This window comes from Pectinophora gossypiella, chromosome 15 (assembly GCF_024362695.1).
Source record: "Pectinophora gossypiella chromosome 15, ilPecGoss1.1, whole genome shotgun sequence".
Classification (NCBI taxonomy): Eukaryota; Metazoa; Arthropoda; class Insecta; order Lepidoptera; family Gelechiidae; genus Pectinophora; species Pectinophora gossypiella.
Genome location: NC_065418.1, coordinates 15,376,145 through 15,404,127, shown reverse-complemented (window position 1 = coordinate 15,404,127; position 27,983 = coordinate 15,376,145). Strand labels below are relative to the sequence as shown.

Sequence of the window (27,983 nt, the reverse complement as noted above, 5' to 3'; positions counted from 1 at the left end):
AATTTATTGAGTGTTCCTTATCCTGGCAGTACAACCTGGATAAAGACTACACAGAAAATTCGTCGCCAAATATCAGAATTTGTCGATCCGCCGTAAAAAAGTCATTTATTGATCACCATAATCTGATAATTGACGATAAATTTTAGACATTCGCTTAGTGCTGTAGAAAAAAAGTAACGCTGGAGAAAAGCGTATCCTGGCACTGTCACCAAAAATGCTTGTAACTTTTTAACGGCAGACCGAGAAATTCAGATATTTGGCGATAAAGTTTCGATTTTTTTTAGTTTGTTAGTAGGTAAATATAATTTATATAATAGGAGGCGACTATCTGCCAGTTTTTAATTTTGCTCCTGGCCTTTGTATAAACAGTATAACAACTCAATACAGACATTAAAAAGACAAATGCGTAAATCGGAACGTACATAATGCGTTCGGAATCCTTGTTCGGAACGCATTAACTTGCATGCTCTAAAGTTGTTCTGTTAAATAATAGTATTTTATGCAACAGTTGTATAAGAAGGGTCAAAAAATGCGAGTGGCGTGAGTTGCGATGTGAGCCTTGGCGAACATCGCAATAAGAGACGCCACGAGCATTTTTTGACCTAGTTATACAACGTTGCATACAATACTTTTTCTACGACGACGTTATTTTAAATGAAACAAAAATTATACAAAGAAAAATTTTATTTATAAAAATTATTTTCCAACGCGCGGGAAAATGGCGGCAAATGTATACTTTTTTTTATAGTATATCTATGGCACCAAACAAAGTAAAGGTGCCAGTTTCCAGGTCAAAAAAAAAAAAACAACAACAATGCTTTTTTGGCGACATTATAGTACAGTTACACTTTGTAAACAATGCTTTTATAGGCCATAGAGCGTACACTTTTTCAAAGAGTTTAATTATGTATGTACTTATATTAGACTTTTTGGTTATTTAAATGCCAGATTAAAGTAGAGGAGTAGAAAAAATTCATTTCGTAGCTCTATGTCGCTCAGCCAAAGAAGTATTTTTGTAGAATTCTTATAAATTTTACAAAATAATGCAAACTATGTGTATTGTTTTACACTTGCCGCAGTAAATTATTTGAACGTTTCTCGTAGTTGTTTGTGATTGTGACATTTCGATTGTTTTATCGTTAAATATCCGATTCGCGGAAGATTATAAATAAATGTTTCAGCAAACAAAGGGCATTTTAATTCTGAATGGTCATTAAACAGTTTCGCACGGAAATTCGACTTCGCTCCTTGTCTGTACGTTCATGTTTTGAAAGATAGTCACTTGTGATTTAACCCGCCGATCAGCGCTGTGAATATGAAGTTATTAGTTATTTTATTAAGTTTAGGGATAGCGAGGGCTAATCGAATATTTTACGATAGTCCGCCTTACGACTGCGGTTATTGCCAGCCTGAACAAATCCACATATCTTTTGGAGGTAAGTGATAGGTGTTTTTTGTTCAGATAATATGTTTTAGTTTACAAATACCGAACCTGGCTTTGCCCGATAAAGGCACAAACTTAAAGCGTCACTTGTCAATTAGCAAAAGCATTCTTTGAGTATTCAACTGTAGGATATTTATAATTTTCTTCTAGTTCTTTCATACAGTAATTTTCCCTTTGTTCTAATGGTTTATTTATTAGGTTGTAGGTTCACTACACTTATCTGTATATTTGTTAACTTAGCTGTTGCTTTTCCTACTAAAATAGTATTGAGACTAAATAAAACAGTTTTTAGTTCTACAAAGTTTTTAATTTCATTTAAGATTTTGCTATTGTAACTATTTGCTATTCATAACTTTTCCTTGTTATTTGGTTTCCAAACAATATCAAAGCCACAACAAATACCTACTTTATAATGAAAAATTATAACTAATTATGAGCTATGTTTTGAATTGTTCTAGTTATAGAAACTAACTATAATTTGTGTCATAGAGACACAGATTATACATGGTAACTATAATATATATCAATATAACATAATTCTGTGACGTAATTTGTATTCATAACAAGGGTTAAGTAGATTACTAAATGGGGTGAGATAGATAACATTTATCTCGGTTCTCCTTTGTAAGTGGATACTGGATTTTGATATTACATATTTCACTAACATAACAATATTTGTTCTATGATGATATAATTATATGATACCACTTCTAATAGCTTCTAATAGTAAAATAATATGTACAAAACTATATTTCATCTGTGTTTGATAGAGAGCTACTACCATATACTAAAACTGTTAGTTGCTTATGATGTTGTTGTGTTGGTTGGGCTACTAGCCCAAATGCCTCCATCAATCCAGTGTGTGCGTCAAGCTAGTGGCCTCAAAAAAAAAAAAGGGGCACGAAAAAATAATTTGACCATACCAAAAATTAACTAGTACTCTTATTGAAAAAAATAGTACCTGTTGTAAAAAAATTACTACCATCATGGTTCTGGATTTATAGCCATGTTTTATTGCACTTGCTAGCTTGACGGTGAGCGAAATTTGGCGAGAGTTAACGACAAGGTCTTTAAATCAAAGGATTTAAACGCGGATTGCATTGCTATTTAGGTATGTTCATTTGAGTACCAAGTCGTTTGAAGTTGAGTTGTCATCATATGAAGTTGCAAATGTTTCTGTAAAACAAAGAAAAACTGTTTCTTTTTATATTTAATACTATCTATGGATCCTTTTTCGGAAGTAAACCATTATAATTCGTTCATTTCTTTAGCATTATCCCGTTTTCACAGGGTTTGCTTATCTAACCTGAAGTTTTAATGGAACGCTTGACTATCAAGCATTCTTCCAAATAGAATATCTGGGCTGGCTTGTCTGAAGTAAACATATTTAATTTTATTTTAAAGAGTTATGAGATAAGCAACATATAAACAACCTATATTCTTTACAATAGTAACAGTGGTATCTATATACTTTGGCTACTTGTTAATAAATAAATTAAGTTCATTGATACCAGTGGTATCATTCTCATTGTTTTCATTACATTATTATTTTTGTTGTCCTATTAATAACATTATTATTGTGTAATAAGTAATATAAAAAATATAAAACTCTTCAATCTGTCTGTTAAAGTACAAAAAAGTTATGTTGTCCGAAAGTATCTTATGCTACTCTTCACATTATTTGGAATATTCACATTTACTTTCTAGTTTATCTTCTGCCTGTTTGTAAATAAATTCAACACATACTTATAGCTTCGGAAGGTGTGGCTCCCAGTTACTACTTACTTTATGTAAGTACGTGAGTCATGCCAGGGACCTTTGGCGGCCTTTGGTTTGGTAATCCATGTCTCCACACATGATAGAAGAAGAGGCAACTAAAAATGACAGATCCACATTTTTATCCATAGAGAAAACCAACGACATAGTAGTGACATGGACGACGTACAACGACACAGAGGACAGTATGGTACAGTATGGCGAGGGGGTGCTGCAGAACTTGGCGATGGGATACCAGACCATGTTTGTGGCTGGCAACGGCACCAACGTAGAGTTTGTACACCGCGTCACACTTCCGGATCTCAAGTTCGACACTAGATATGGTAAGGATTGGAGGGTTGTGAGTGCTTGAGTAGGCTGGAAAATTAGGTACATTTCGAAATCGGACTGTTAGTATAGCTTACAAATCCTGTACAAGATATAGCTATAAAGCCCAGTACGCCCGTCCGAAAACGTACGCGAGTGTATATGAGTATATATGAGTAGGTATATGAGTGCTGCCTTCGTGCGTGCCTTACAAGTAATTGTTATTAGACTGTTTTTTTGATAATTTCCAGGGCTTTGTGCCCAAGTTTTTCTTGCAGCTACTTTTCCTCGGCTATACAGTTTGAGAAGCTGCAGTAATTTTACACGGATGAGACAGTCGACAAAAAAATATATTTATTATGTGACCAAATGAATAAAGATTTTTTAGTTTGTCATATTACTGTAAGTACTGTGCCTTATTAATCAGTGTATTATTTGGTAGTGTACCACTGCGGCTCCAAGTACGCGTGGTCGGAGCGGTTCTCGTTCAAGACTCCGCCCTCGGGTGAGAACTGGGTGGTGCGCGCCGCCATCTTCGGAGATATGGGCACTGATAACGCACATGTAAGTTACTAACCTACAGACGTGAACTCACGCCTGTGAACCCTTATAGGGTGGGCAGATCCACAAGTAATCAGAAGACAACTTGTAGCTAATTTTTAATCCGAAGTCTAAAGGTGCTGATAGACTTGATCATTCACTTGTAACAGAACATCGAGCATTCGCCGTTCTTTTATTTGTCGAACTGAACAATGAGCCGAGCCAAGCATAGAGCCAAACATTGCTATGAACGTTTTCATGAGCAAGAACGCTCGATAGAATGCTCGCTAAAATGTTCTCGTATTGTAACATTTGCACAAATGCTCATTACAAGTGAATGGTTAAGTTTATCAGCACCTTAAGATGACCCGTATAGTGACTGATTATTAGCCCATTTACCAAAATCAGAAAACAGAATCATTTATTCAACGTAAATAATTACGTTGATAAACTTGTTGAAGGTCAATGTAACATTTTTGAATTGACGTCATTTCGCAAGGTGTTATGGGATGAGGAGAAGAAATGACAAGAAACTGCAACAGCAACACATGTTTTAAAAACCAATGGTACACATTACAAGTTATTTAATAACTAGAGGAACACATTCAATACCAGACATTTTTATCATTTAGGTAATCATTAATCTTATAATAAGCTTTTTTACATAAAGTAAGCTTCACGTGAGCTTTAAATTTATTCTCTGACAAATTTAAAATATTATCTGGTATTTTATTGTAAAAACGTATACATCAAACGTATACACCAAATAGTTCATCAGTTATAACCAGGATTGAAATTAATGGAATGAAATCGAGGTTTTGTTGAAGAAGACGCTTATGTGGTTTATCTATAAGGCGCCGATAAACGGTTATATTGTTGTAACTTGTAGTCGCTGCCGTACCTGCAAGACGAGGCGGAGCGCGATCGTTTCGACATGATCCTCCACGTGGGCGACTTCGCATACGACATGTATGAAGTGGAGGGCCGTAACGGAGACCAGTTCATGAGACAGATCCAGCCGCTCGCCGCCATAGTGCCCTACATGACAGTGCCGGGGAACCATGAGGAGAACGGGTACGTCATTATGTACGGTGACACTTTGAAACCATGTCACATTAACTTTCTTGACAAATGAAACCGTAAGTCTCATTAAATGTCAAATATGATGGTGCGACAGGGTTCTAAAGTGGGTACCTATTGCTCATGACTGTGCCAACTTCTCCCACTCCCCAGCAGGCTCGCCACGGCAACCACGTTCACGCCGCGCGCGGCTTGATTTATATCAACAATCAACCAATAGATATAGCGAATGCTACATACATGCTATATGTATTAGATGTCGTACTCAAAGCTCTCGTTATATGCGCGACACGGATGCCGTGCCGCGAGCGCTGATGTCAGCTTAAATAGCCTGGACCGACTGCTCACGTGCCCTCTGAAGCACAGGTCATCTCACAATACAATAACGCTTTATTACACATATAAATACAATACTAAAAACAATTACAAATGTGACAGGACTCACTATCACTATCTCAATTTCGGACAATCGGGTGATTTCAGCCTGCAATGTCCTAACCAAACTAGGGACAGTTTGTTAGTCGTGTCCTTCCGGCAATCGAACGCACGACCTTTGGAACGTGAGCCCAATGTTCAACCACTGGACCACGGATGCAATAACACAAGGTACTTAGAGTACCTACTTACTCATACTACTACCCAATAATCGAAATATACAATGACGCTCACGATCCGGAAGTCCCGGGTTCGATTCCCGATGGGGACATATCACAAAAATTACGGTCCCTGGTTTGGTTAGGGACATTGCTGGCTGATCACCAGATTGTCGGGAAGTAAGATAATCCGTGCTTCGGAAGGCACGTTAAGCCGTTGGTCCCCGTTACTACTTGCTATCGTAAATTAGTAGTCGTTACATGAGCCAGGTCAGGGGCCTTTGGCGGCTCAATAGTAACCCTGACACCAGGGTTGATGAGATTGGTACTTTGGTACTCCACTTCACAACCCACACGATAGAAGAAGAAGAGTCAAATAGACCTTTTTTATTCTTTTTTTCCGAACAGAAACTTCCGTCAATACAAACAGCGGTTCTCGATGCCAAACATGCGCGTTTCGGAGAGCATGTACTACAGCTGGGACCTCGGGCCGGTGCACTTCGTGGGCGTCAACACGGAGGCCTACTACTTCCTCAACTACGGCCTCGTTCCTTTAATCGAGCAGTTTCAGTGGTTAGAACAAGACCTAAAGATGGCAAGTCGGCCGGAGAATAGGTACGTGTTTATCTTTGAGTCATACCACACACAGGACACTGCATACAAAAATCTCATTCTTGTACCGCAGTGCGAGCGAGACAGAAACTCCGCGCGCGGTCTCTCTTACTCGTTAGCGGCTTAAGACCCAGAGGGGGTGAGGTAATACTAGCTCGGCGCCCGATACGAATCGGTGCGGGGCGTAGAGTCACCGTTCTTTACGCAGTATTATTCTTTATACTGTGGTCATACTTATTAAAAAGTCTAGTCACATGTCACCAGTAACATAACCCGCCGCCACTTTCAGTTCTAACAAGCAAGGTGACATGGCCGTTGAGCATTATTATCGTTCTAATGTCGTCAATTTCCGGGTTCGATTCCCGGTCGAGACAATTAAGGAAACACTCGTTGTAATTGTTATTTATTTTTGACCTAGGAAAAAGGGGAAAATACCCGATTCTACCCACAGTGCAAAGCGTGATACTACATGTATATAATAATAATAATTATTGTTTTTAATAAGCGTAATATTCTTCTAGGTATGGGTCAAAACTAGAACACATTCTAAACTTTTACCTAATGTTATTACTATCTCGCCACAAAAGCAAACACTAAGACAGAGGTTTATTACTCACTTGTACGTTACTAAACAATACATTACGGTCTTGACGTAAAATACAAAGGTAAAATTCTACGGAAACTCATCATCATCATCAATTTAGGAGCCACGCTCTTGTCGGTGTAGCATTCTCCATTCTTGTCTATAAAAGGCCAATTCTTTCACTTCCTTATAAGTTATAAGACGTTCGCCTTCTCTTTAATCTGTCTCATGTAAGTTCTTCATGGTTTTCTCCATCCTCTCTTTCCTTCTATCTTCCCTTCTATGATGTTTTTAATAAATTCATCGTGTCTTATTAAGTGTCCAATCATCTTGCCCCTTCTGCCCTCGATAACTCTCAATATTTGTCTCCTTTCCCTTACACTATTGACACTATTCTTTACATATTCTCACACTTTTTTAAAGTTGCTATTTTGTTACCTAACGTCACTTAAGGCCAAAACTTTAATGATGAATATCCAAATACAAAACATATTCGATCATTTACAGATAAGATCTACATGCTGATCACCTGATTGTCCAAAAGTAAAATGATCCGTGCTTCGGAAGGCACGTTAAGCCGTTGGTCCCGGTAACTGCTTACTGATGTAATTAAGTAGTCGTTACATGATCACCAGGGTTGTTGGGGTTGGTAATCACCTCACAACCCGCACGATAGAAGAAGATAAGGAAGTGAAAGAATTTGGCTTTTGATAGACAAGAGCGTGGCAAATTACTGATGATGACCAAGTGTAGTACGATATTGCTTAAACATACGTCGTTCATGATTAAATATTTTAGAATACATATTACGATAGGTCTCAATTGAATAATTAGAATTTTCAAAATGCTGCATTTCATTCGTAAGCTGGTACCTACATAACATCGTACGTTTTCCATGTTTAAATCGACACTGACATTTGACACATCAACAGGCGGGTCCGTCCGTGGATCGTAGTGTACGGTCACCGTCCGATGTACTGTAACAACATATACGATCACTGCTACAACGGCTTCCTACCCAACCGGATTGGGTTGCCCTTACTGGGGATGGGTAAGTCACAGGCAGGGCGCGTTGAGGGTAGTTTGATAAATGCATGACGGTAAGGCTGGTAACACTTCACATGAATTCGACTCTTGCGTATACGTAAGAACACGCACCTACAATCCTAACTTTGCAAGTGCGGTCACGAGTACGAATACGTATACACTTTGATACCATGTCACATGAGGATAAAAACTAGAAATAGAAATTTTTTCTTGCGACCATATGTTAGTACAAATTCAATATTCAATATTCTTTATTTATTTATTATTTATTTTATTTATTAAAAATAAGCACAGTACTTAATACATTTTTTACAATTGACGGAATTGATTTGCATACTAAATTGTGGTGTTATAAAAATACAGAAGTAAGTATTACAGTATCAACATGGACCCGGGTAAGGCCACTGCGACTGGTAGAGAGGAAGCTCAAATGTACGCGGCATGGGCAGCACTGTTGTATGTTCCTAAATTTTGATAGTTCTCCGTACAGTCCAGCTTAAACTCGTAAAAAATTGCTATAAAATGTGGAGCAACATGGAGTGTATAGTTTTGATTGATAATAAGTTTTTCTAAGTTTTCTTCTTTCCGATCTTTGATTTTGCAGTTAGTTAAACACCGCGCAAAAGGTTATAGTGTAAAAATATACCTAACCAATACAAGATGTTTTATTTACTCAGATAGTATGGAGAACTGTCCAAATTTAAGAACACGTATCAGCGACTCCTGATGGGAGAAATAGGCAGTTTTTATCCTCATTGAGTAAGTCTCACTAAATGTCAAATATGTTAGTGGTACAGTGTTCTAAAGTGGGTACATGATGTTGTTCATGACTGTACTATGGAAGCGCGCACACTCGGTGCGAGATGGTTGTCGTCGACCAGTGTTTATGTTTACGCATGAGTCGAATTCGTACAAAAACTCATCCAAAGTGCGTCTAACATTCGCTTAGGTTTAGGTTGATAGCTTGGTTTAACTGTAAAGCTGTGTAACTGCCAAGCCGTGTGGTATTAAACAATAATTGAGAATGCATGTATTTTCTGCGAGAAGAAATAACACATAACGATAACACATTCAAATGAAACACTTCAGGCAAACCTTCCCCGCATTTAATATGTCATTTACTCATCTTCCTATGTTCTTTTTGGAGATAGATCTGTCTGTCGTCCTTACGTCCTCCATTCGTAAAGTACAGACAGCACAAACAATTCGGAAAATAGTGAAATACTTCAATAAAAGTGCGTACTCCCATCTGAAGAGCCGGTAACGCACTTGTGACCCCCCTGGTGTTGCGGATGACTATGGGCGGCGATAATTGCTTATCAGAAAATCCGTCTACTTGTTTGTCCCTCATCACTAATTTAAGAGTCACGCTCTTGTCGGTGTAGCATACTCCATGCTAATTTTTAGGGAAAAATAGAGCACTGGTTTCCGTCTTGCCTTCTGCCCCGCAGTACTCTGTCTGACGCGAGTGGGATGGCGCTCAGAGTAGTCTATTTCAAAGCCGCACTAGGGCTCCTTTTCTCCGCCTCTGAATAGTACTGACGGTTACTGCTGCCCTCTGTCAGTTTCCAGGCTACAGTCCCTGTGACTGGCCTCTTCCGTCCTGCATTGCCGTATCGATGGCTCCCATTTCCGCCTTTAAGGGCTTCACCCGTATCCCCGGGCAAGGGTTCTAGGGGTGTTTGTAAAATATTATAAAAAATAACGTATGTCCAGGGCGAAGCGGCAATGGATCATCGTATACGGTCACCGGCCCATGTATTGCAGCAATAGTGATGATATTCAGGAATGTTCCCATGAGTTGACCAGGTTCGGAATAGCCGGCGGCAAGTTCCGTGAGTCATCCATACGTATTTCAGTGAGGGACTTTCCAGGCTACGTCTCCAAAAAAAAAAAATAGATGGCGATACAGACATATGCATCTTTAATCTTTGTTTTTGGGTGTAAATGATGAACCTTGTTATTTCACCCAGGCGCAACACATCTTCCACCCATTATTATTTTAATCAAAATAAAAGAGTAAGACAGAGACACTAAAACTAGAGTGAGATAGCCTATGACGCCATCTTTGCCGCCATGACAAGTGTTAAATACGATTTTTTTTGTTCCCAGTTGCGCGATCTGGGTAGCAACTAGCAACATAATTCTATACATAATGTGACCCAAATATCAAGCACAATTATTTGCTTCTGCCACTACATTATGTTTTTGAATAAGTATATACCCGAGCAAGGAGAAAGTAGGTAATTATATCGTTAAATTGTACAGCGCCATCTATATATTTTTTGGGCACGTAACCTGGAAAGACCCTCGTTGAATTTCGAGAAGTTTCTAGAAATTATGTTCATTGTATTTTGACTAGTTTGTACAAACTTGTAGATCAAGTGTAGACTATATTTTCTAATGACGCTGTCCCTGTAATCAAGAGGTTAGTAAGGATTGTAGGCAGATTTATAAACAGTATTAAATCATAGATTCGTAGTATTTTTGCATAGCAACCACGATCTGTATAAACTAGTCAATGTTCGGTTTTCATACAACTCCGTTTGGTGATGGATTCATTATTTGTTGCTATTGTTTCCTAACATACCCACAGGAACTTGGTTAGTCTCTCTTCTCTGGTCACCAAAGGACCCTGATTAAGCTCTTTATTTAAGCAAGTAGTAACTAGCAGCCGGGACCGACAGTTCAGTGTCCTCCGAAGCAATGATCATCTTACTTTCGGACAATCGGGTGATAAGCCTGCAATGTCCTAACCAAAGTTGGAATCACAAAGTGAGTGTGTAGATTTATATTTCGAACTCGGGACCTCCGGATCGTGAGCCCAATGCTCAATCACTGAACGACGTAGGCCGTTACTTGGTTAGTAAACAGGTGTTGTTGTAGTAAGTATGGTTAGTATTCGTTCTTCAACTGAATACTCTAGCTTGTAGCATTTAGTCAGTGATACGTAGATTCTGTCGAGTATCTCATCTACAATTTCCATTGCTGTTTCGTTCGCATTAGCTGTTGATGTGTCAAATAGATGTAATTTAATTAATTCAAAGATTCGTAAATACTAAAACAAAGCTATGATCAATTCGCGAAACTGTAAAACTAAAATAAAGAATTGATATCTGAAGCTATATAACTGTGTCGACGTGAGACACACCGTGAAGCGCGACGTACAGAGTATTAGTGACATCGTAACGAAAACTTTGATGGATGATTCAGGCCATGATTCTGAGTTGATATCAAGTAAAATTTTCAAGTGAAAATAATGAAAAAATAAATACAAAAAAGTCATGAATTTTGCGACAGAAAATTCCACTTGGTATTAACTCAGAATCATGGTCCCTCAGTAACAGCCTGTATAACCAGGGGTTTGACAGTATTACGCTAGTATAGAGACCACCCAATGTGGCACAAAGGATTTTCTCAAACACGACAAAGGCCCAGTGGTAATAAAAACGCATCCTTTCGAATGTATAGCATAAATTAAACTGTAATGAAATATATGATGAGAGTGTCCGTCGACAGGAAGAGACATCCGTGGATCATAGTGTACGGTCACCGACCGATGTATTGTAGCAACAAATACGACGACTGCCCCAATCGGTACCTGCCCAACCGAGTAGGCCTCCCTGTGTTCGGCTGTGGTGAGTAGTAGCCAGTGACTTCTCAGGCGCGGATCCAGAAACAAGTAACATTGGTGACAGCTCCCTCAAGCGGTTATTATACTACTCAATCCACTCATGCCGATGCGTCAAGGTCGGGAAAATCGACGTTATTAGACTCGCTCAAGATCGTGGTTACCATGGTTACGCCCACCAATTTGCTATTAGACTACACGATCCCGATCGCCGATATCGTGACCTTGAGGCATCGGGCAGCATGGATTGGCAAATGTAACAACCTCTTAAGTCAATCGTGATTAACATTAAAGGCGATGCTTTTATCCCTTGCCCCGGTTGCTATATACAGGGTGTTAGTGACATCGTAACGAAAACTTAGAGGGATGATTCAGGCCATGATTCTGAGTTCATATCAAGTGGAATTTTTCGTCGCAAAAGTATGGAACAGAAAATAATTTAAATAAGCTCTAAAATTTTCATGACTTCTCCGACAGGAAATTCCACTTGATATCGACTCTGAATCATGGTCTGAATCATCCCCTTCAGTATTCGTTACAGTGTCACTAACACCCATACCTACTTGTATGGCTACTGTATGTACTTGTATGGGGTGTAAGTGACATCGTAACGAATACTAAAAGGGATGATTCAGCTGATTATTCTGAGTTAATATCAAGTAGAATTTTCCATCGCAAAAGTATAGAATTGAAAATAATTAAAAAAAAACTAAAAAAATAACATGAATTTTGCGACAGAAAATTCCACTTGATATTAACTCAGAATCATGGTCTGAATCATCCCTCTGAGTATTCGTTACGATGTCACTAACACCCTGTATTTAGTAGTAGAAACCTAACCTGTAACTGAGATGGTTTCCCCTTCGAGTTGGAAGGTCAGACTGGTAGATGCTTCTGTAAAAATCAGAACCTGCCAAACGTTCAGGTTGAGCGGACTTCGGAATAAAAACGGGACAAAAAAGTAAACACTAGGGGATGATGGTGACGCCTTTCATCGGGTTTGGAGCCTTTTTGTCATGGTCCAATGATCCATGATTCTGGATCCGCGCCTTGTGTGTGCGCAGGGCGGTGCGTCCGTGGATCGTGCTCTACGGCCATCGACCGATGTACTGCTCCAACAGCGACGACATTGACTGCAGTGTCGAGTACACAAGAAAGGGGTTGCCATTTTTGGGAGTCTATAGTGAGTGAACGAAACTGTAACGGTGGTTTCAAAGCACTATAAGCCAATATCATTTGTGTCACCGCAAACATATCCTAGAATTGTTACTCCTGCAAATATCCGGTTAGGACTTACGTAAGTTGGTAACGTACATAAAATATTCCATTCGGATTTTAGCAAAAAGATATAAATATACATAAACTTACGCTTATTTCTCACCAAGGTAACACAAGGTAAGACTGTGAAATTCCATACGCTTCGTCTTGTGTTTCATTTCAATAACTCTTTATTGTACACAAAAGGCTTGTTTCCGTATATAACAAATACAAAATGTCTTTGTCAATAACAAGATTACTGCCTACTTGCAAAATATTTTTTATACATAGCTTACATTGCTGATTCCAGTACACACCATCTAATTTTATTTTGTCATAATTTTCTTATTCACCGAAAAGGAAAGGGACGGATAATCGACAGGCATAAAATTTATGGAACCCACGTCAATTTTAGGCAGACATTTAAAAATCCCTCCTAAAATGTTATATTGGCTAATAACCCGACAGAATTAAGTTGACAGCACACGTCAAACGGGTTGCATATCAGCGAGATGCCTATTTTATTCGCGCGGATTATTAATTTTAAAATTAACAGTTGTCAATCATCTGTCCCTTTCCTTTTCGGTGGGTAAGAAAATGACGGGTATAACTTAAAATAAAATTAGGTGTCTGCAGGAATCGGGGCCAGTGTAATCATAAGATACTAAGTACCTTTATTGTTACGAAGTAAAAAGAAGATTCTAGAATATTATTGCGGTGACATCAATGAATGATATTCTAATAACGGGCGTTGCTCTGAAACCCACCGACCGCTTATTGTGCTAACGCAATGGTGGGATTCCGCGACTAACTATGAAGCTAAATATGTGATCGACTTTTCTGTAAATAGACTAGTTATACAGTGGGGAACTTTCCAGTCCACGGTGACTAATAAAAATATACATGGCGCTGTATAACTTCAATCAAAGTCGATTATCTATTTCAGCTTTCCTAACTGGTTTTGAGAACTCACTTTAGAACGCTGGGGGTATCGGTTTATGCTTTCGATCATTATATTTTAAGGCATGCATTTGAATATTTTTTTTATTTAGTATTATATCCTCCTTTACATTACACGTTTAAACTTGATAAGTACATTTGTGTAGTATTTATATTATTTAGATAAACATCAAAATTTGTTTAATATCTACATTATTTCCCCTATTATCACCTACTGACTGTGTCATGGGCTTCACTCGCACAAATATCAAACTGTGCTCCTTATTCGACATTTCAAAGGGAAATTCCATTGTGATAATTCATAAATGCAAGTTTTACTTTAACAGTTTAATGGTGCTGATTCTGGTAGACACCAAATTAATTTCTAATTTTAAGTTATAGGTCTGTCATTTTCTTATCCGCTGAAAAGGAATGGACGGGTAATCGACAGGCATAAAATTTATGGAAAACACGTCAATTTTAGGCAGAAATTTAAAAACCCCTCTTATTCTTATTCTTAAATTTTGTATTGGCCAATAACCCGACAGAATTAAGTTGACAGCACATGTCAAACAGGTTGAATATCAGCAGGATACCTATTTTATTAGCCCAGGTTATTTCATTCATTCACTCATTCACATTTGTCATTCATCCGTCTCTTTTTTTCGGCGGATAAGAAAATGACGGGTATAACTTAAAATAAAATTAGGAGTTGTCTGCAGGAATTGGTGCCAATGTCTGCACTGGCACTGACAAAATTTTAGAGACACTTCTCAGTGCTGTCACAAGTGAACGAATACAAAATCATTTGAGTACCTACTTACTTCTATATCCATATCTATTCGTGAACCTTACTTGACAGGCATATCTTGGGGCATCGTTTCTTCGTTTACATTTATTGTAGTTTTACTACGTGGCCTGCAGGTATGGAGCCGTTACTGCGGAGGTATGGAGTGGATGTGGTGATCTGGGCTCATGAACACTCGTACGAGCGAACCTTCCCGCTGTACGACGAGAAGGTTTACAACGGGTCCTATGAACATCCATACGTCAACCCTCGGTGAGCAACTCTTTGGTTACGTTATGAAGTAAGAAGCTGGTGGATCTTCTAACACCTGTGGTTAATATCATTGTCGTACACGCCAAAAATATAACATAAGATCACGCCTTTGTTCCATTTGGAGTAGTCAAAGGTTCAACCAAACTAAGACCACCATACCATCGCAAGATGAACCAAGTTCACCGAGCTTTCTGTTAGACCAACGTAATAGGTGACGCAAAAATATCCTAAAATCTGCATTTTTGCAAATATCCAGTTAAAACTTAAGTAAGTTGGCGACAAACGTAAGTTCTAACTGGATATTTGCAAAAAGACAAAAAATAAGGGATATTTTTGCGTTTACAGTAACGATCTTGTCTTGTGTTCGAAGATCCCCGCAAGCCTTACAATGAAAGCGCTTTAAAGCGCTTTTATTCGCTAGTTTAGTCTAACACGAGTAATTTACTGCTTCTTCTTTTCTCGTGTGGGTTTTGAGTTCAATGAACAGCTCATCAACCGTGGTGTCAGGGATACTATGGAGCCGCCAAAAACTCCAGACATGGCTCTTGTAACAACTACATATGTAGTTAGTAAAAAGTAGCTTCACGTGCCCACCGAAGCACGGATTGTACTTTCGGACACCTTGCAAAGTAAATATAACAACATTGGTCGTGCGTAATTTATTTTTTACGAAATGGCAACGCTGGGTGGGATGACGTCAGTTGGACTAACCTTGAAATATTAGCTGTCACTTCGGAGCATACCTGGTTTTGTTATCTGCGATCGAAACATACCATTATAGTGATTTATGATTGGATTGGATTACTTAACACCTAAAGGTGCTGATAGACTTGAGCATTCACTTGTAACAGTACATCGAGCATTCGCCGTGTTTTTATTTGTCGAACTGAACAATGAGCCGAGCCAAGCATAGAGCCAAAGATTGCTATGAATGTTTTTATGAGCAAGAACGCTCGATAAAATGCTCGCTAAAATGTTCTCGTATTGTAACATTCGCACAAATGCTCATTACAAGTGAGTGCTCAAGTTTATCAGCACCTTAATAGCATAGCATGGGCATTTGTGTTTAATGTTTATGTGTGTGTGTGCCATCATAACTTAAGTACATGAAGTGTTTGCAATAGTGATAATAATGAAACAATAAATTCTGAAACAAAAATAACTCCAGGTAAATACTTTCGCGATGAATTAATTGTGCACGCATACCAAGTAATTTCTTTACACTGCTTATCAACGCATAGCTACCATAACTTCGTTTTTGAAGTCGGTTAAAGATAAGTGGTGCCGATTTTGGCAGACACCAATTTATTTTTAAATTGGTTGACAGTTCTCTAATCTCTTTATCTATCTGTCTTGCACCTATTGAAAGTAAAGGACAACACTATTCTTAGATCTATTGGCATAAAATAAAATTAAGTGCCGTCCGCCAGAATTGGCATTGTACACGACTATATTAAAACTGAAGCCTTTATCCTGTACATATTTGTCTCTTTCCCCTCAATAGACTTGTCCATTTAAGTGAGCGTGAGAGATATATGTTGGTGATTGCAATATCTATGTTTCAGGGCTCCAGTGCACATCATAACAGGCTCGGCGGGATGTAGGGAAAAAACGGATCCTTTCCGCGGTGAGTTATGTTTTTATAATATTCTTGCAAACTTCTTTCTTTGCAAAAGAAAAAAACTAAACAAAGTGTTAAAAGATTATGTACTTTCCAACATTGGCCCCGATTCCTGCAGACACGTCCTAATTTTACTTTAAGTTATGGTTGTCATTTTCTTATCCACCGAAAAGGAAAGGGACGATGACAGCTAGTAATTTTAGGAAGAATGAGTAAATGAATGAATAACCCGGCCGAATCAAAAAGGTATCTCGCTGGTATGCAAACCGTTTGACGTGTGCTGACAACTTAATTCTGTCGGGTTATTGGCCGATGTAAAATTTTAAGACGGTTGTTTTAGATTACTGCTTAAAATTGACGTGTATTCCATAAATTGTATGCCTGTCGATTACCCGTCCCTTTCTTTTTCAACGGATGAGAGAATGACAGGTATAACTTAAAATAAAATTAGGTGGCGTCTGCAGGGATCAGCACCATTATGGGCATTAGAGTGTGAGTGTGGAACGGTTCCTCAAAACACGGAACACCTCATGTCTTTCCCCTGCCACCTGCACGCGGGAGGACTTGATGCTGGCGACTGACCATGCTATTTCCGTAGCCAGATACTGGGAGGTCACTATATAAGACTGCCATCGACTTGAAAAGAAGAAGAGAAGCATTTGGGCCATCATGTAAACATGTCATGTGGTGTCTTCTTTCTGTTCCTTCCTGCCGATCGCTAAGGGAGACTTATACTCAACGCAAGAATCTAGTTAGAGTGGTTTTATGTTGAATAATATTTTCCATGTGGCAGACGACCCGCCGGCGTGGTCCGCGTTCCGCTCCAGCGACTACGGCTACACGCGGTTCAAGGCGTACAACAACACGCATTTGTACTTCGAACAGGTGACTACCACAATTTTACCCCGTTTTATGGCATTCTTAATGGCGTAAGACCGAATGTCCTTTTAATATCCAAACTTCATTTGTCTGGAAATCTCGGCTCTTTAATACTCGTGCGAATCGTGACGCCTCGCATAGCGTCGTGTTTAATGAAGAGAAGGGTTACGCTAGCGATTGTAGTCAATTCTTCTTCTATCGTGTGGGTTACGACGTGAATTCCCAACCTTGTGTGTCAGGGTTATTATCGAGCCGCCAAAGGCCCCTGACATGGCTCATGTAACGATTACTCACATCAGTAAGTAGTAACCGGGACCAACGGCTTAACGTCCCTTCCGAAGCAGGGATCGGCAATTGAATATTCTTCACTTGCCTGCTAAGCTACCAGCACAGCGGACACTGAATCCTACCGCATAAGTACGGGCAAGACAGACAGTCCGCGCTCGCATTCCCTTAATCCTTAGCCATTTGAACTAAAATAAGACCCAGAGAGGGGGTGAGGTCGGCGCCTGTTACGTTTGGTGCGGGGCGGAGAATGACCGGTCTATATGTAGTATTATTCTTTATTCTATGTACGTAGGACAAAACAGGTCTGTGTTTGTGAAGTAGATTTTTTCGAATGGGTAACTTATAAGGCGGCTGATCGATCTCACCAAATCTCTGCCATGCCTCATGTAACAACTAGTGACATGATTTAACGACTGTACTAGCATTTCTTGTAACTATTTTTTTTTTCGTTTCAAAGGTGAGCGTGGACAAGAAGGCGCAAGTGATAGATTCGTTCTGGGTCGTCCAGCACCGACACCAAGCCTTCGACATCTAAATAAATTATAACTACATAATAATATACTTTTAATCAGTGTGTGTGTCGTGGCCAGATCGATAGTATTTAAGTATATTTTATATCCAAAGATACATTTAATTTATGAGCACAAAATATTTTTTATCGTGTATCTCTCAATAAACATTGTACATAATTCATAAATCATCATAAACAGCCTTTATACGTCCCACTGCTGGGCACAGGCCTCAGGCCACAGTTCCACTGCGGGTTGGTGGAGGTGATTTTACGGCTAATAGCCGGGACCAACGGCTTAACGTGCTCTCCGAAGCACGGAATCATATTACTTTTTCATACAATCAGGTGATTCAAGCCTGAAAGTCCTTACCAAACACAGGACAGTCTCACAAAGTGATTTCGACAATGTCCCCATCGATGATCGAACCCGGACCTCCAAATCATGAGCCTAACTCTCAAACCACTAGAGGCTGTTACATAATTATGTATTTTTATTATTGACTTTGAAAAATGATTTTGGAATTTTAATCTCATTTTGTGATTTATTTTTATATTGCTGAATAAATACGTATACTTACTGATAAATCTGTGTTTTACTTGACAATCCTGTGTATTAAAATTGTTGGGCCATTAGCATGTTTGGTCATCATTTACAGTGGAAATATCGAAATCTGCGTACGAGTAGACATTCACAAGAAACCTGGGATCAAGGACCGCGAATGCGGTTTAAAGATGAAAATTAATTTGTTTATATCAACATCCAGGCCTTATTTTTTAATTACTCGCCTTCAACTCGCGTGCGAAAATATATACCCGTCTCATATTGCAAATGACAAATTCCGATGTGCTACGTGAAATGGGTATACGTATATATTTAAAAACAAGGCCTTGTAATAAAAGCAGCAAATTGGAGGTATATATTAAATAACTTCTAATACCTACATAGATTTAAAAGATGTGTTGCTGTTGCAGTTTCTTGTCATGTCTGAGGAGACATGACAAGTGTATCCATGATAATTACGTTGAATAAATGATTCTTATTTTTGGAGGAAGTAAATAGTACTGACGAGCAGTCAATTAAATCATTAATTGTGAATACATTTCATAATAATATATTCATTCACAAATAAAGATTGGTTTGATATGTTTTTTTTTTTTAATTTTTATATATTTTCGTTTTCATTTTTTATATTCATTTTATTTCGCCAGCGTTTCGAATTTGTTGTCATAAATGTACGAGAAGAGAACATGAACAGCGCCTCCACGGGTGTAATTGGAACTAATGGAATTCTTACATATTTTAACCTACTTCAATAAAATAAGGAGGTTCTTAGAATATTCATTTTCGTAAAAATAACGTAAATTCGTATCGTAAAATCTGAATATTTGCAGAGCTCCAGTTCACATCATAACGGGCTCCGCGGGCTGCAGAGAGGGCAGAGACCACTTCAAACGTAAGACACTATTCTCATTTTAAATGGACCCATATGCAACATAATAAATATTGCAATTTAATAATTGCATAAATAGGAAATACAGAAATACAAAACAAAAGAGAAATGGAAAGAGTACAAAAGGCGGCTACGTAGGTGGACATGTATAAACTCACGCCCATAAACATAAAGGGTTGGGCAGGACTAAAGGTTGCCTCTTGATAGGTGATCAGCTCGTCGCCCATACAGTAATCCATCATATTATGTTAATAGTATCGATTCCTACAGATCAACTTAATCTTAATTTAGTGCGAGTTCTAAAAAGCTTTATATCTCTGTCTTGCACTCGTCGTAAGTGAAGGACAACACTATTTTTAGAGTTGTTAGACTAAAATAGAATGAGGATAAAAAACAGAAACTCAAATGTAGGCGGTAGCACTGTTGAGTGTTCCTAAATTTTGACTGTCCAGATAAAATTCGTGATAAATTGCTATAAAATGTGGAGCAACATGGAGTGTACTCCGGTCTGAAGGATGAGTTATGAAAAAGAAAAGCCATCAGTTAGAAACAGGCAGTTTTGATTGACAATAAGCTTCTTTCCGATTTTTAGGGATTAAATATATACTATGATTTTACAGTTAAACGCTGCGCAAAGGGATATAATGTAAAAATATAACCAAAACAACTTGTTTGTTTACCCAAATACACTTCTCATCAAAAAAATCGAAACACTTCCGTTTTCATTGTTTCTGTCCGAATTTAACACAAAAAAGAATTCATACGATGAAAAAAAATACATAAATGTATAGCTGGCAGTTTGGCCATTACAGTAATAAGCGAAAATTCTAAATTCAAAATTAGAATTTCATTTGTTTATCTTATAAACGAAATGAATCACTGTTTTGAGACAAATGTGTGTTTAGGGTTGGAGTACATTTAGCGTTTAAAAACTAAAAATTGGCGCCTATCCTTAAACTTTTTGTTTTTTATTTCAATACTGTGACTTTGGGACGTCTGAAAAAAGGTTTTTTTTTCTAAAACGTATGGATACTTCGCCCACAGAAGCCGCCCAAGTTGTGGCATTGCTGGATTCTGGCCTTAGTCAGCGTGTTGTGGCTGCAAGACTGCATCTAAGCCTGTCATCTGTTCATAGAGTCTATAAACGTTATCGGGAGACTGGTTTGTTCACGCGCCGTTCAGGATCTGGCAGGAATCGGGTCACTTCTGAGCGAGATGATCGATTTATTGTAACAACTTCTTTAAGAAATCGACGCCTTAACGCTTTTCAACTGCAGCAGCGGCTTCGTGTTGTACGAAGGGTGGCTGTAAGTGACTCTACAATTAGAAGAAGGTTGAAGGATCGTGGACTGGTACCGCATAAGCCAGCAAATGGGCCGAAATTAACTGCAGACCATCGAAGAGCGCGCCTTAACTTTGCACGTGAGCACCTAAATTGGTCATACCTACAGAACCGCCACCATAGCTGACCTTTTCTTCAATGCAGCATTGTGCATAGCGTTCTCCGTCTCTTCTGTAGACCTTGTTCCTTCCGTCGTTACCATACAGCATAATTTTACACTCATCAGAAAAGAGAACTTTGCTCCACTGTAGGTATGACCAATTTAGGTGCTCACGTGCAAAGTTAAGGCGCGCTCTTCGATGGTCTGCAGTTAATTTCGGCCCATTTGCTGGCTTATGCGGTACCAGTCCACGATCCTTCAACCTTCTTCTAATTGTAGAGTCACTTACAGCCACCCTTCGTACAACACGAAGCCGCTGCTGAAGTTGAAAAGCGTTAAGGCGTCGATTTCTTAAAGAAGTTGTCACAATAAATCTATCATCTCGCTCAGAAGTGACCCGATTCCTGCCAGATCCTGAACGGCGCGTGAACAAACCAGTCTCCCGATAACGTTTATAGACTCTATGAACAGATGACAGGCTTAGATGCAGTCTTGCAGCCACAACACGCTGACTAAGGCCAGAATCCAGCAATGCCACAACTTGGGCGGCTTCTGTGGGCGAAGTATCCATACGTTTTAGAAAAAAAAACCTTTTTTCAGACGTCCCAAAGTCACAGTATTGAAATAAAAAACAAAAAGTTTAAGGATAGGCGCCAATTTTTAGTTTTTAAACGCTAAATGTACTCCAACCCTAAACACACATTTGTCTCAAAACAGTGATTCATTTCGTTTATAAGATAAACAAATGAAATTCTAATTTTGAATTTAGAATTTTCGCTTATTACTGTAATGGCCAAACTGCCAGCTATACATTTATGTATTTTTTTTCATCGTATGAATTCTTTTTTGTGTTAAATTCGGACAGAAACAATGAAAACGGAAGTGTTTCGATTTTTTTGATGAGAAGTGTAGTATGGGGAGCTGATAAAATTTAAGAACACTCGACAGTAGCGACACCTGGTGGAAAAAATAGGCAGTTTTTATCCTTAGGTGATTGTACAACACCATTGATGTTACCGTTTCACAGACACCCCCCATAAGTGGTCGGCGTTCCACTCACAGGACTACGGGTACACGCGGTTCAAGGCGTACAACAAGACACACATTAATATAGAACAAGTAAGTGCTTTCCACGATTTGTTTCCGGTTAATGGCAATAGGCTCGACACGATATTACATGCGACTAACAGTCAGTTGCAGAAACGCTCTTTAAACTTTAAAGGCGTCTTTAAATACAAATTTTAATGCCTAACCTAACCCTTCTAATTACTATAATCCGTGCTATTAACTACAAATTCCGCTAGTAGGCAACCCTTTTGACGCAAGATGAATAGTTCCGTCCAGTTCCTTCACAATGAATGTATATTATACCTTGACTACTTAACAAAGAAGGTATAATAAATAAAATTATTATATTTTTTCGACGGACTACTTTACTACTAACTAGATATGTGTACTAGATAGGTACTTATTTCATCTTGGAAATATGAGAGCATGTAAATAATACGCGCCCGGATTTATTGATCGTAAATGAAGCTAAGAAAGGGCTAAAGAGAATTAATGTGACAGTTGTTACATGAAAACAGGGACTTGAGCATGATCTTGAGGGCAGTCTCGAAGCTGAAATTACGAGGGGAGGTCAAAAAGTTCGCGGAATGAGGGGGAAGGGGGTCGAAATTAAACACGAAACTATTTTTCCTTTTCAATATATTCTCCCTTAACCTTAACACATTTTCCGGATCTATCAAATAATTTGTTTATTCCATCATAAAAAAAAGATTTCTCTTTGCTGTCAAAATAGGCCGAAATTGCAGACTTGACTTCTTCATCATCGCCAAATTTTCGTCCACGCAGTTCCTTTTTCATTTTTGGGAACAAATAATAATCGCTGGGGGCCAAGTCTGGACTGTAAGGCGGGTGGTTTAATTTTTCGAACCCGCATCGGTGAATGGCAGCCGTCGCAACATGGCACGTGTGGACGGGTGCGTTGTCGTGCAAAAGGAGCACACCTCTTGACAGCTTTCCTCTTCTTTTTTCCTTGATAGCCTCTTTCAATCTATCCAGTAAAGAAGCGTAGTAATGTCCCGTTATAGTCACACCACGATCTTTATAATCAATCAGCAAAATACCTTCTGTATCCCAAAAAATAGTGGCCATGATCTTTCCGGCCGATTGTGACACCATAAACTTCTTTGGAGGAGGTGTGCCTTTTTTATGCCACTGCATCGACTCTTGCTTCGACTCAGGTTCATAGTGGTGAACCCAGGTTTCATCTCCAGTAACAATCCGGGCCATAACTTCTTCCTTATTCTCTCCACAGAGCTCTAAAAACTGGCGAGAACACTCGACACGCTCGCTTTTTTGAAGTGGCGTGAGCATTCTTGGAACCCATCTTGCGCTGACCTTAGTCATCCCAAGATGTTGATGTAGGATATTTAAAATACTTGTTTCGGATACACCGACCATTGCTGCAAGCTGCTTCTTCTTCAAGCGGGTATCTTCTAATACAAGTTTCTCTACTTTTTCGATGATTTCCGGTGTGGTGGCCTCAATGGGCCGTCCGGAGCGGGGGTCATCTTCAATCGACTCTCTTCCTTGCTTGAAAAGACTATGCCACTTGTAAACCATGGTTTTACCAGGGGCAGAGTCCGCGTAAACTGCTAACAGCTCTTGAAAAATCGTCTGAGCGGATTTTCCTTGCTTGGTGAGGAACTTAATGACGGCGCGGTGTTCAATTTTCTCCATATTCGCTGAGTTCTTCCCGATTCACTTGTTTGCTGGTCGATAGTTCAAACGTTAATGACCCGATTTGCTTCAAACTTGGTACATATACTGTTAATGAGGTGTGCAACTAGCGGCTACCTGTACGAGCAAACCAACCCCCTCCAACCCCTCCATTCCGCGAACTTTTTGACCTCCCCTCGTAGTTTACTAATTAACCCATTAGTACATTGGAAATGTCTTTTTCGTTTCTCTTTAACTCCAGTCATTTCTTAAGCTTCATTTAAGGTCAAAAAATCCGGGCGAGTATTATTTAGATGCTCTCATATTTCTTACTACCCCAGTCGGGATATTGTCGTGAGCTTATGTTACGTTGTTCGTTGTGTCCACCCCTCCGGGGTTACAGGTGTGATGGTTATGTTTTTATTTTTCAGGTATCCGTGGATCTAAACGGACAAGTAATAGATGCTTTCTGGATAGTCAAGAATAAGTTGTCTTTCAACATGTTATGAGTTTTATCATATAGGCCATAATTATAACAATGCTGTACGCAACATTATGCATTAGGTTTTAATGTTTCACTAGATATATTAGTATTCAATCACCCACCGAAACATACACAGATTAAAGGAAAAATTGTTATAAACTTTGTTACTTTGTTATACGTAAGTGTTACACAAATGATATTCTAGTTAAATTGATACAAAACAATAAAAAGCTTCAAATACTTTGTATTTTTTATTTATTATGAATTTTATAAATTCAAGAGATCTGAAAGCCTATTCTGTAACTTTTGACAACTTCGGTGGTCAACTGAGAATTTGTTTTAAAGTTAATTTTAAATAAGGTAAAAAACAATTAATAAGAGTAAATAATATAAACATACAGTGGGTGAAATTTTATATTATGATACATTATAGAAAGTAATTTTTACATTGTTGCTTATTGTAAATTTTACCTTCGACAAGTTCTATAATATTGAACAAATTGTTTTGACTTTGACAGGACTGTGGTCCATCGAAGCTGTCCAATATTACAGAGTACGCCACTGTTCTCATAGTTTCCAAAGAAACTTTTCAAGCATGTATGTTAGTAACTACATTTAAAGTCAATCTTAATATATGTCACGATTTTGATTAACTAATGCTGTGTCTCCACAGAAAATCTACATAAACAGTACTTCAAATGATTTATTATTTTGTAATGATTTCATAAACCCATTATGTACCTAAATGTGTTGTGTAGTATGGAGTAAATAAAGCGTAGGAGACGGATTCCTCAATGTTTTTACCCCTATAGGAGAATATGTTTTGTGTTTTTGACTTTTGTATAAAGCAATTGCACACAGGTAATATGATTTAACAAGCTATCTATTCGTAAAATTGTTAGGTTTCTTTTGGTTTTTCCTAAATTGTGAATATAAAATACGAACGTTTTGAATATTTTGCACATTTTTCTTCTTGTTTTTACGTTTCTGTACTTTGCTGGGCTGCCCTGCAGTTGGCAGAGTAATTGGTATATGGACAGCATCTTTATATTCCACCTTTTTCAAAATGGCTTTCAGGAAATTTTCACTATGCTCTTCATAAAACAATTTAGCTGTATCTTTAAAGTATTTCATCACTTTGTCATACAATTTTTGATGCACACATACTGTGCAATTTCTGCTGAGATCGAAGGGGTCCTGTACACACATGAGCGTATCAAGCTTTAATTGTCTACTTATCCCATTAAATATGTTGTGCTTGTACAATCCAAACTCTTTTGGCAATAATTCAAAATCTTTGAAACAGTTTTTATGTAATGGGCGGCCGTAGAATATACTTATTACTTGATTTTCGAAATCGAAATGGCAGTAGAAGTCAAAGAATCCTCCTAGCAGTTGGTAGAGTGACAGTGAGCGGTCTCCTTCATTGCTGTTATAATGAACATCTTCAAATGCTGAGTTCCAGCCCTCCACCATATATTGGCGCGCGGCGGACTGTTGCATTAAGTGTACTGAAGGTAAAATGCTTAAACTTTGCAAGTAGAATACAACAAGTAAACTTAATGCATAGTTGGGCATTAAATGTGTTCCCGTTAAATTGTGGACTTTAGACCAATATTTTATTAATACTGCCAGAGGTAGGACTCTGGGGTCTGTGTGTAGTAAAGCTGCTAGTAATTTGCTGTTCTGTACTCCTGCTGGACTTTTGAAGTTAATATCACAGTGTCTTTGCGTTGGGATATGGTAGAATTTGACAATAGGCACTTTAGCTGCTCCGATAGCCAATAGTTCTGCGAATATGCTAGGCTCTGCCATCAAGAAGTGTTTGGCCTTAAATACCAGTTTGTTCTGCGGTGTCTTAACCCACCTCGGCAAGGATACATAGCAATCTATGTCACTTGTTCTTATGCCCAATCCAGTTACTATGGAGCCAAAAGGGTAAACTTTACAACCTGAAATTTTAAATGAGATTTTTATGAAAAAATCCACTAATAAATAAATTGTAAATTAAAATAAATAAATAGGAATATTCATATTTGTTTCAAAAGAGTAATTTATATTACTGTACTGACTTTGTTGTGGAGAGAGTATGAAACAAGAATGTCTAAATTTTAAATATCTAATGGAAATGTTCAATATTGTATTTAAATTGTTTTCAGTATGTTTGTAACTAAACTTAATTACTTATGTTATTTTACTTCATAAGGAAGCAGTTGATGAGCACTAGGATGCAATAAGCTGTTCTTTATACATTAAGTTTATGCGGTTATTAAAACACATAATAATGGGTTCTTACCGCGATAAAATCACGGGTATGACGCGGATAAACGCGGTAAGAACCCGTTATTGTTGGTGGTAGCTGTTCTTTGTTAGTGTTTGCCCTAGTATGTCCAATATTACCTGGCCATGCTCTACTGAGAGTGTTGCTGACATCAGAAAGCAGCCGCTCCAGCTCTTCAACCTCGTTCCTGGACAGCCGAACTGTGGTCAGCAGCTGGTTGACTTGCTCTTCGAAGTCTCCCTCCAAACACAGCTGTGAAGTGTCCAGGATGTCGCCTGAAGAAGAATATACAGGAGACATCTTGACATACTTGTAGGTACTTTTTTAACATTCGCAGAACTGTAACTTCACAAAAGCCATTAATCAAGAATTGAATTGACATTATCAAGGATAAACTTGTCATTGAAATCTTTTACCATCAAAATATTTATGTTAAGGCATCAGCCTCGAGTTCGACGTTCGACTCTTCTATGAATCTGCTCTCATCCTTCTGCATAAATATTGAGATACCTAAATAAATAAAATTATCACAAAGCGTTAAATATTCGTTACTTACGACCAATATTCATGTTGTCGGATTCTTGCATGATTTAGGTGTCATTATCCGTTATCACAGACTTGCAAAGGTTGAGCAAAACAAAACAACATTTAATAAACGGTGTCACAAATAATATAAATTACTAAAACTGAGGAGAAATGATAATATTTATAAATTGTACCATGCTTTCCCAAATTTCCAATTTTTTGTTTTGTCTAAGTTTTGGCACTATTGTCGTATTAGAGAGAGAAAAATTATATAACTAAGTTTTCGTTTTAACCTATCTACTGCTGAAATAAAATTACAAAAAAAACGCATTTGTCGTCAGTTACTTTTTTAGGAGCAAAGGATCATGTAACATATGCCTAGTTTTGTGTTCTCATGTAGTATATTGTATAAAAACTATATTCGTTCAGAATTAAAACAGATAATTACACGACTATATCCCAATTGGGGTAGTCAGAGGTACATCCATCGCAAGATGAACAAAGAACTCACTCACTCACCAAGCTTTCAAAAATGATGTAATTATTCTAAATGATGACTAACTTAATGAATATTAATGGTTTGAGATGTCCGAAAGAATTAGGTACTTTTACTTTAAAACATTTTGAATATGTGGAAAATCATAGTTATAGAATTGATAGAAACATTCTTGACATAAGTACCTAGTTAGTTGTTTTCTTGTTTCATCTTTGACCGTCTACACATGTCACCTATTGATAAATACTTCCAATATTAATAGGTAGTATGCTTCACAACAATCACAACGATAATTTAACTATAAAAGATAATACCACAAATATTTAAAGTTATCACTGAAACATTATTTATTTATGTACCTACCTAGTACATTCATAGGTACCTACAATGTTAATTGTCATATCGTAATGTAC

At 38.1% G+C, this 27,983-nt stretch overlaps 2 protein-coding genes across 8 annotated transcripts; one reads left to right on the top strand and one right to left on the bottom strand.

Moving 5' to 3' along the window:
• The first annotated feature begins 1,001 nt into the window (after nucleotides 1–1,001).
• Nucleotides 1,002–24,508, top strand: LOC126373327 (acid phosphatase type 7). Of its 6 annotated transcripts, none has more exons than XM_050019456.1 (10): nucleotides 1,002–1,436; nucleotides 3,352–3,543; nucleotides 3,969–4,090; nucleotides 4,956–5,140; nucleotides 6,148–6,354; nucleotides 12,677–12,795; nucleotides 14,733–14,868; nucleotides 19,560–19,621; nucleotides 22,088–22,179; nucleotides 24,216–24,508. In XM_050019456.1, the coding sequence occupies exons 1-10, from the start codon at nucleotides 1,316–1,318 to the stop codon at nucleotides 24,291–24,293; spliced, it is 1,314 nt and encodes a 437-aa protein (XP_049875413.1). In that variant the 5' UTR covers nucleotides 1,002–1,315; the 3' UTR covers nucleotides 24,294–24,508. The 6 variants fall into 6 exon arrangements, with proteins under 6 accessions (XP_049875413.1, XP_049875412.1, XP_049875411.1 ...); XM_050019455.1 differs by lacking the exon at nucleotides 12,677–12,795 and adding an exon at nucleotides 11,501–11,619 and having other exon boundaries at nucleotides 1,008–1,436; XM_050019454.1 differs by lacking the exons at nucleotides 12,677–12,795; nucleotides 19,560–19,621; nucleotides 22,088–22,179; nucleotides 24,216–24,508 and adding exons at nucleotides 9,698–9,816; nucleotides 16,434–16,495; nucleotides 17,283–17,374; nucleotides 18,114–18,752 and having other exon boundaries at nucleotides 1,020–1,436.
• Nucleotides 24,507–27,857, bottom strand: LOC126373332 (speckle targeted PIP5K1A-regulated poly(A) polymerase-like). Of its 2 annotated transcripts, none has more exons than XM_050019460.1 (4): nucleotides 27,756–27,857; nucleotides 27,106–27,166; nucleotides 26,669–26,824; nucleotides 24,507–26,220 (listed from the first exon to the last, which is right to left on the bottom strand). In XM_050019460.1, exons 2-4 carry the CDS (start codon nucleotides 27,134–27,136, stop codon nucleotides 25,148–25,150), a joined length of 1,260 nt encoding a protein of 419 aa, XP_049875417.1. In that variant the 5' UTR covers nucleotides 27,137–27,166; nucleotides 27,756–27,857; the 3' UTR covers nucleotides 24,507–25,147. The 2 variants fall into 2 exon arrangements, with proteins under 2 accessions (XP_049875417.1, XP_049875418.1); XM_050019461.1 differs by lacking the exon at nucleotides 27,756–27,857 and adding an exon at nucleotides 27,594–27,612.
• Nucleotides 27,858–27,983: the final 126 nt, after the last annotated feature.

Excerpts from the sequence above, each read along its gene's own strand:
- LOC126373327 (XM_050019456.1), top strand. The coding sequence starts at position 1,316 with ATGAAGTTATTAGTTATTTTATTAAGTTTAGGGATAGCGAGGGCTAAT. Across the intron at positions 5,141-6,147 it reads GGGAACCATGAGGAGAACGG|AAACTTCCGTCAATACAAAC; the intron begins GTACGTCATTAT and ends TTTTCCGAACAG. Across the intron at positions 14,869-19,559 it reads CATCCATACGTCAACCCTCG|AGCTCCAGTTCACATCATAA; the intron begins GTGAGCAACTCT and ends GAATATTTGCAG.
- LOC126373332 (XM_050019460.1), bottom strand. The coding sequence starts at position 27,136 with ATGCAAGAATCCGACAACATGAATATTGGTC. Across the intron at positions 26,825-27,105 it reads CGACAACATGAATATTGGTC|GCGACATCCTGGACACTTCA; the intron begins GTAAGTAACGAA and ends ATTCTTCTTCAG. Across the intron at positions 26,221-26,668 it reads TCTCAGTAGAGCATGGCCAG|GTTGTAAAGTTTACCCTTTT; the intron begins GTAATATTGGAC and ends TTAAAATTTCAG.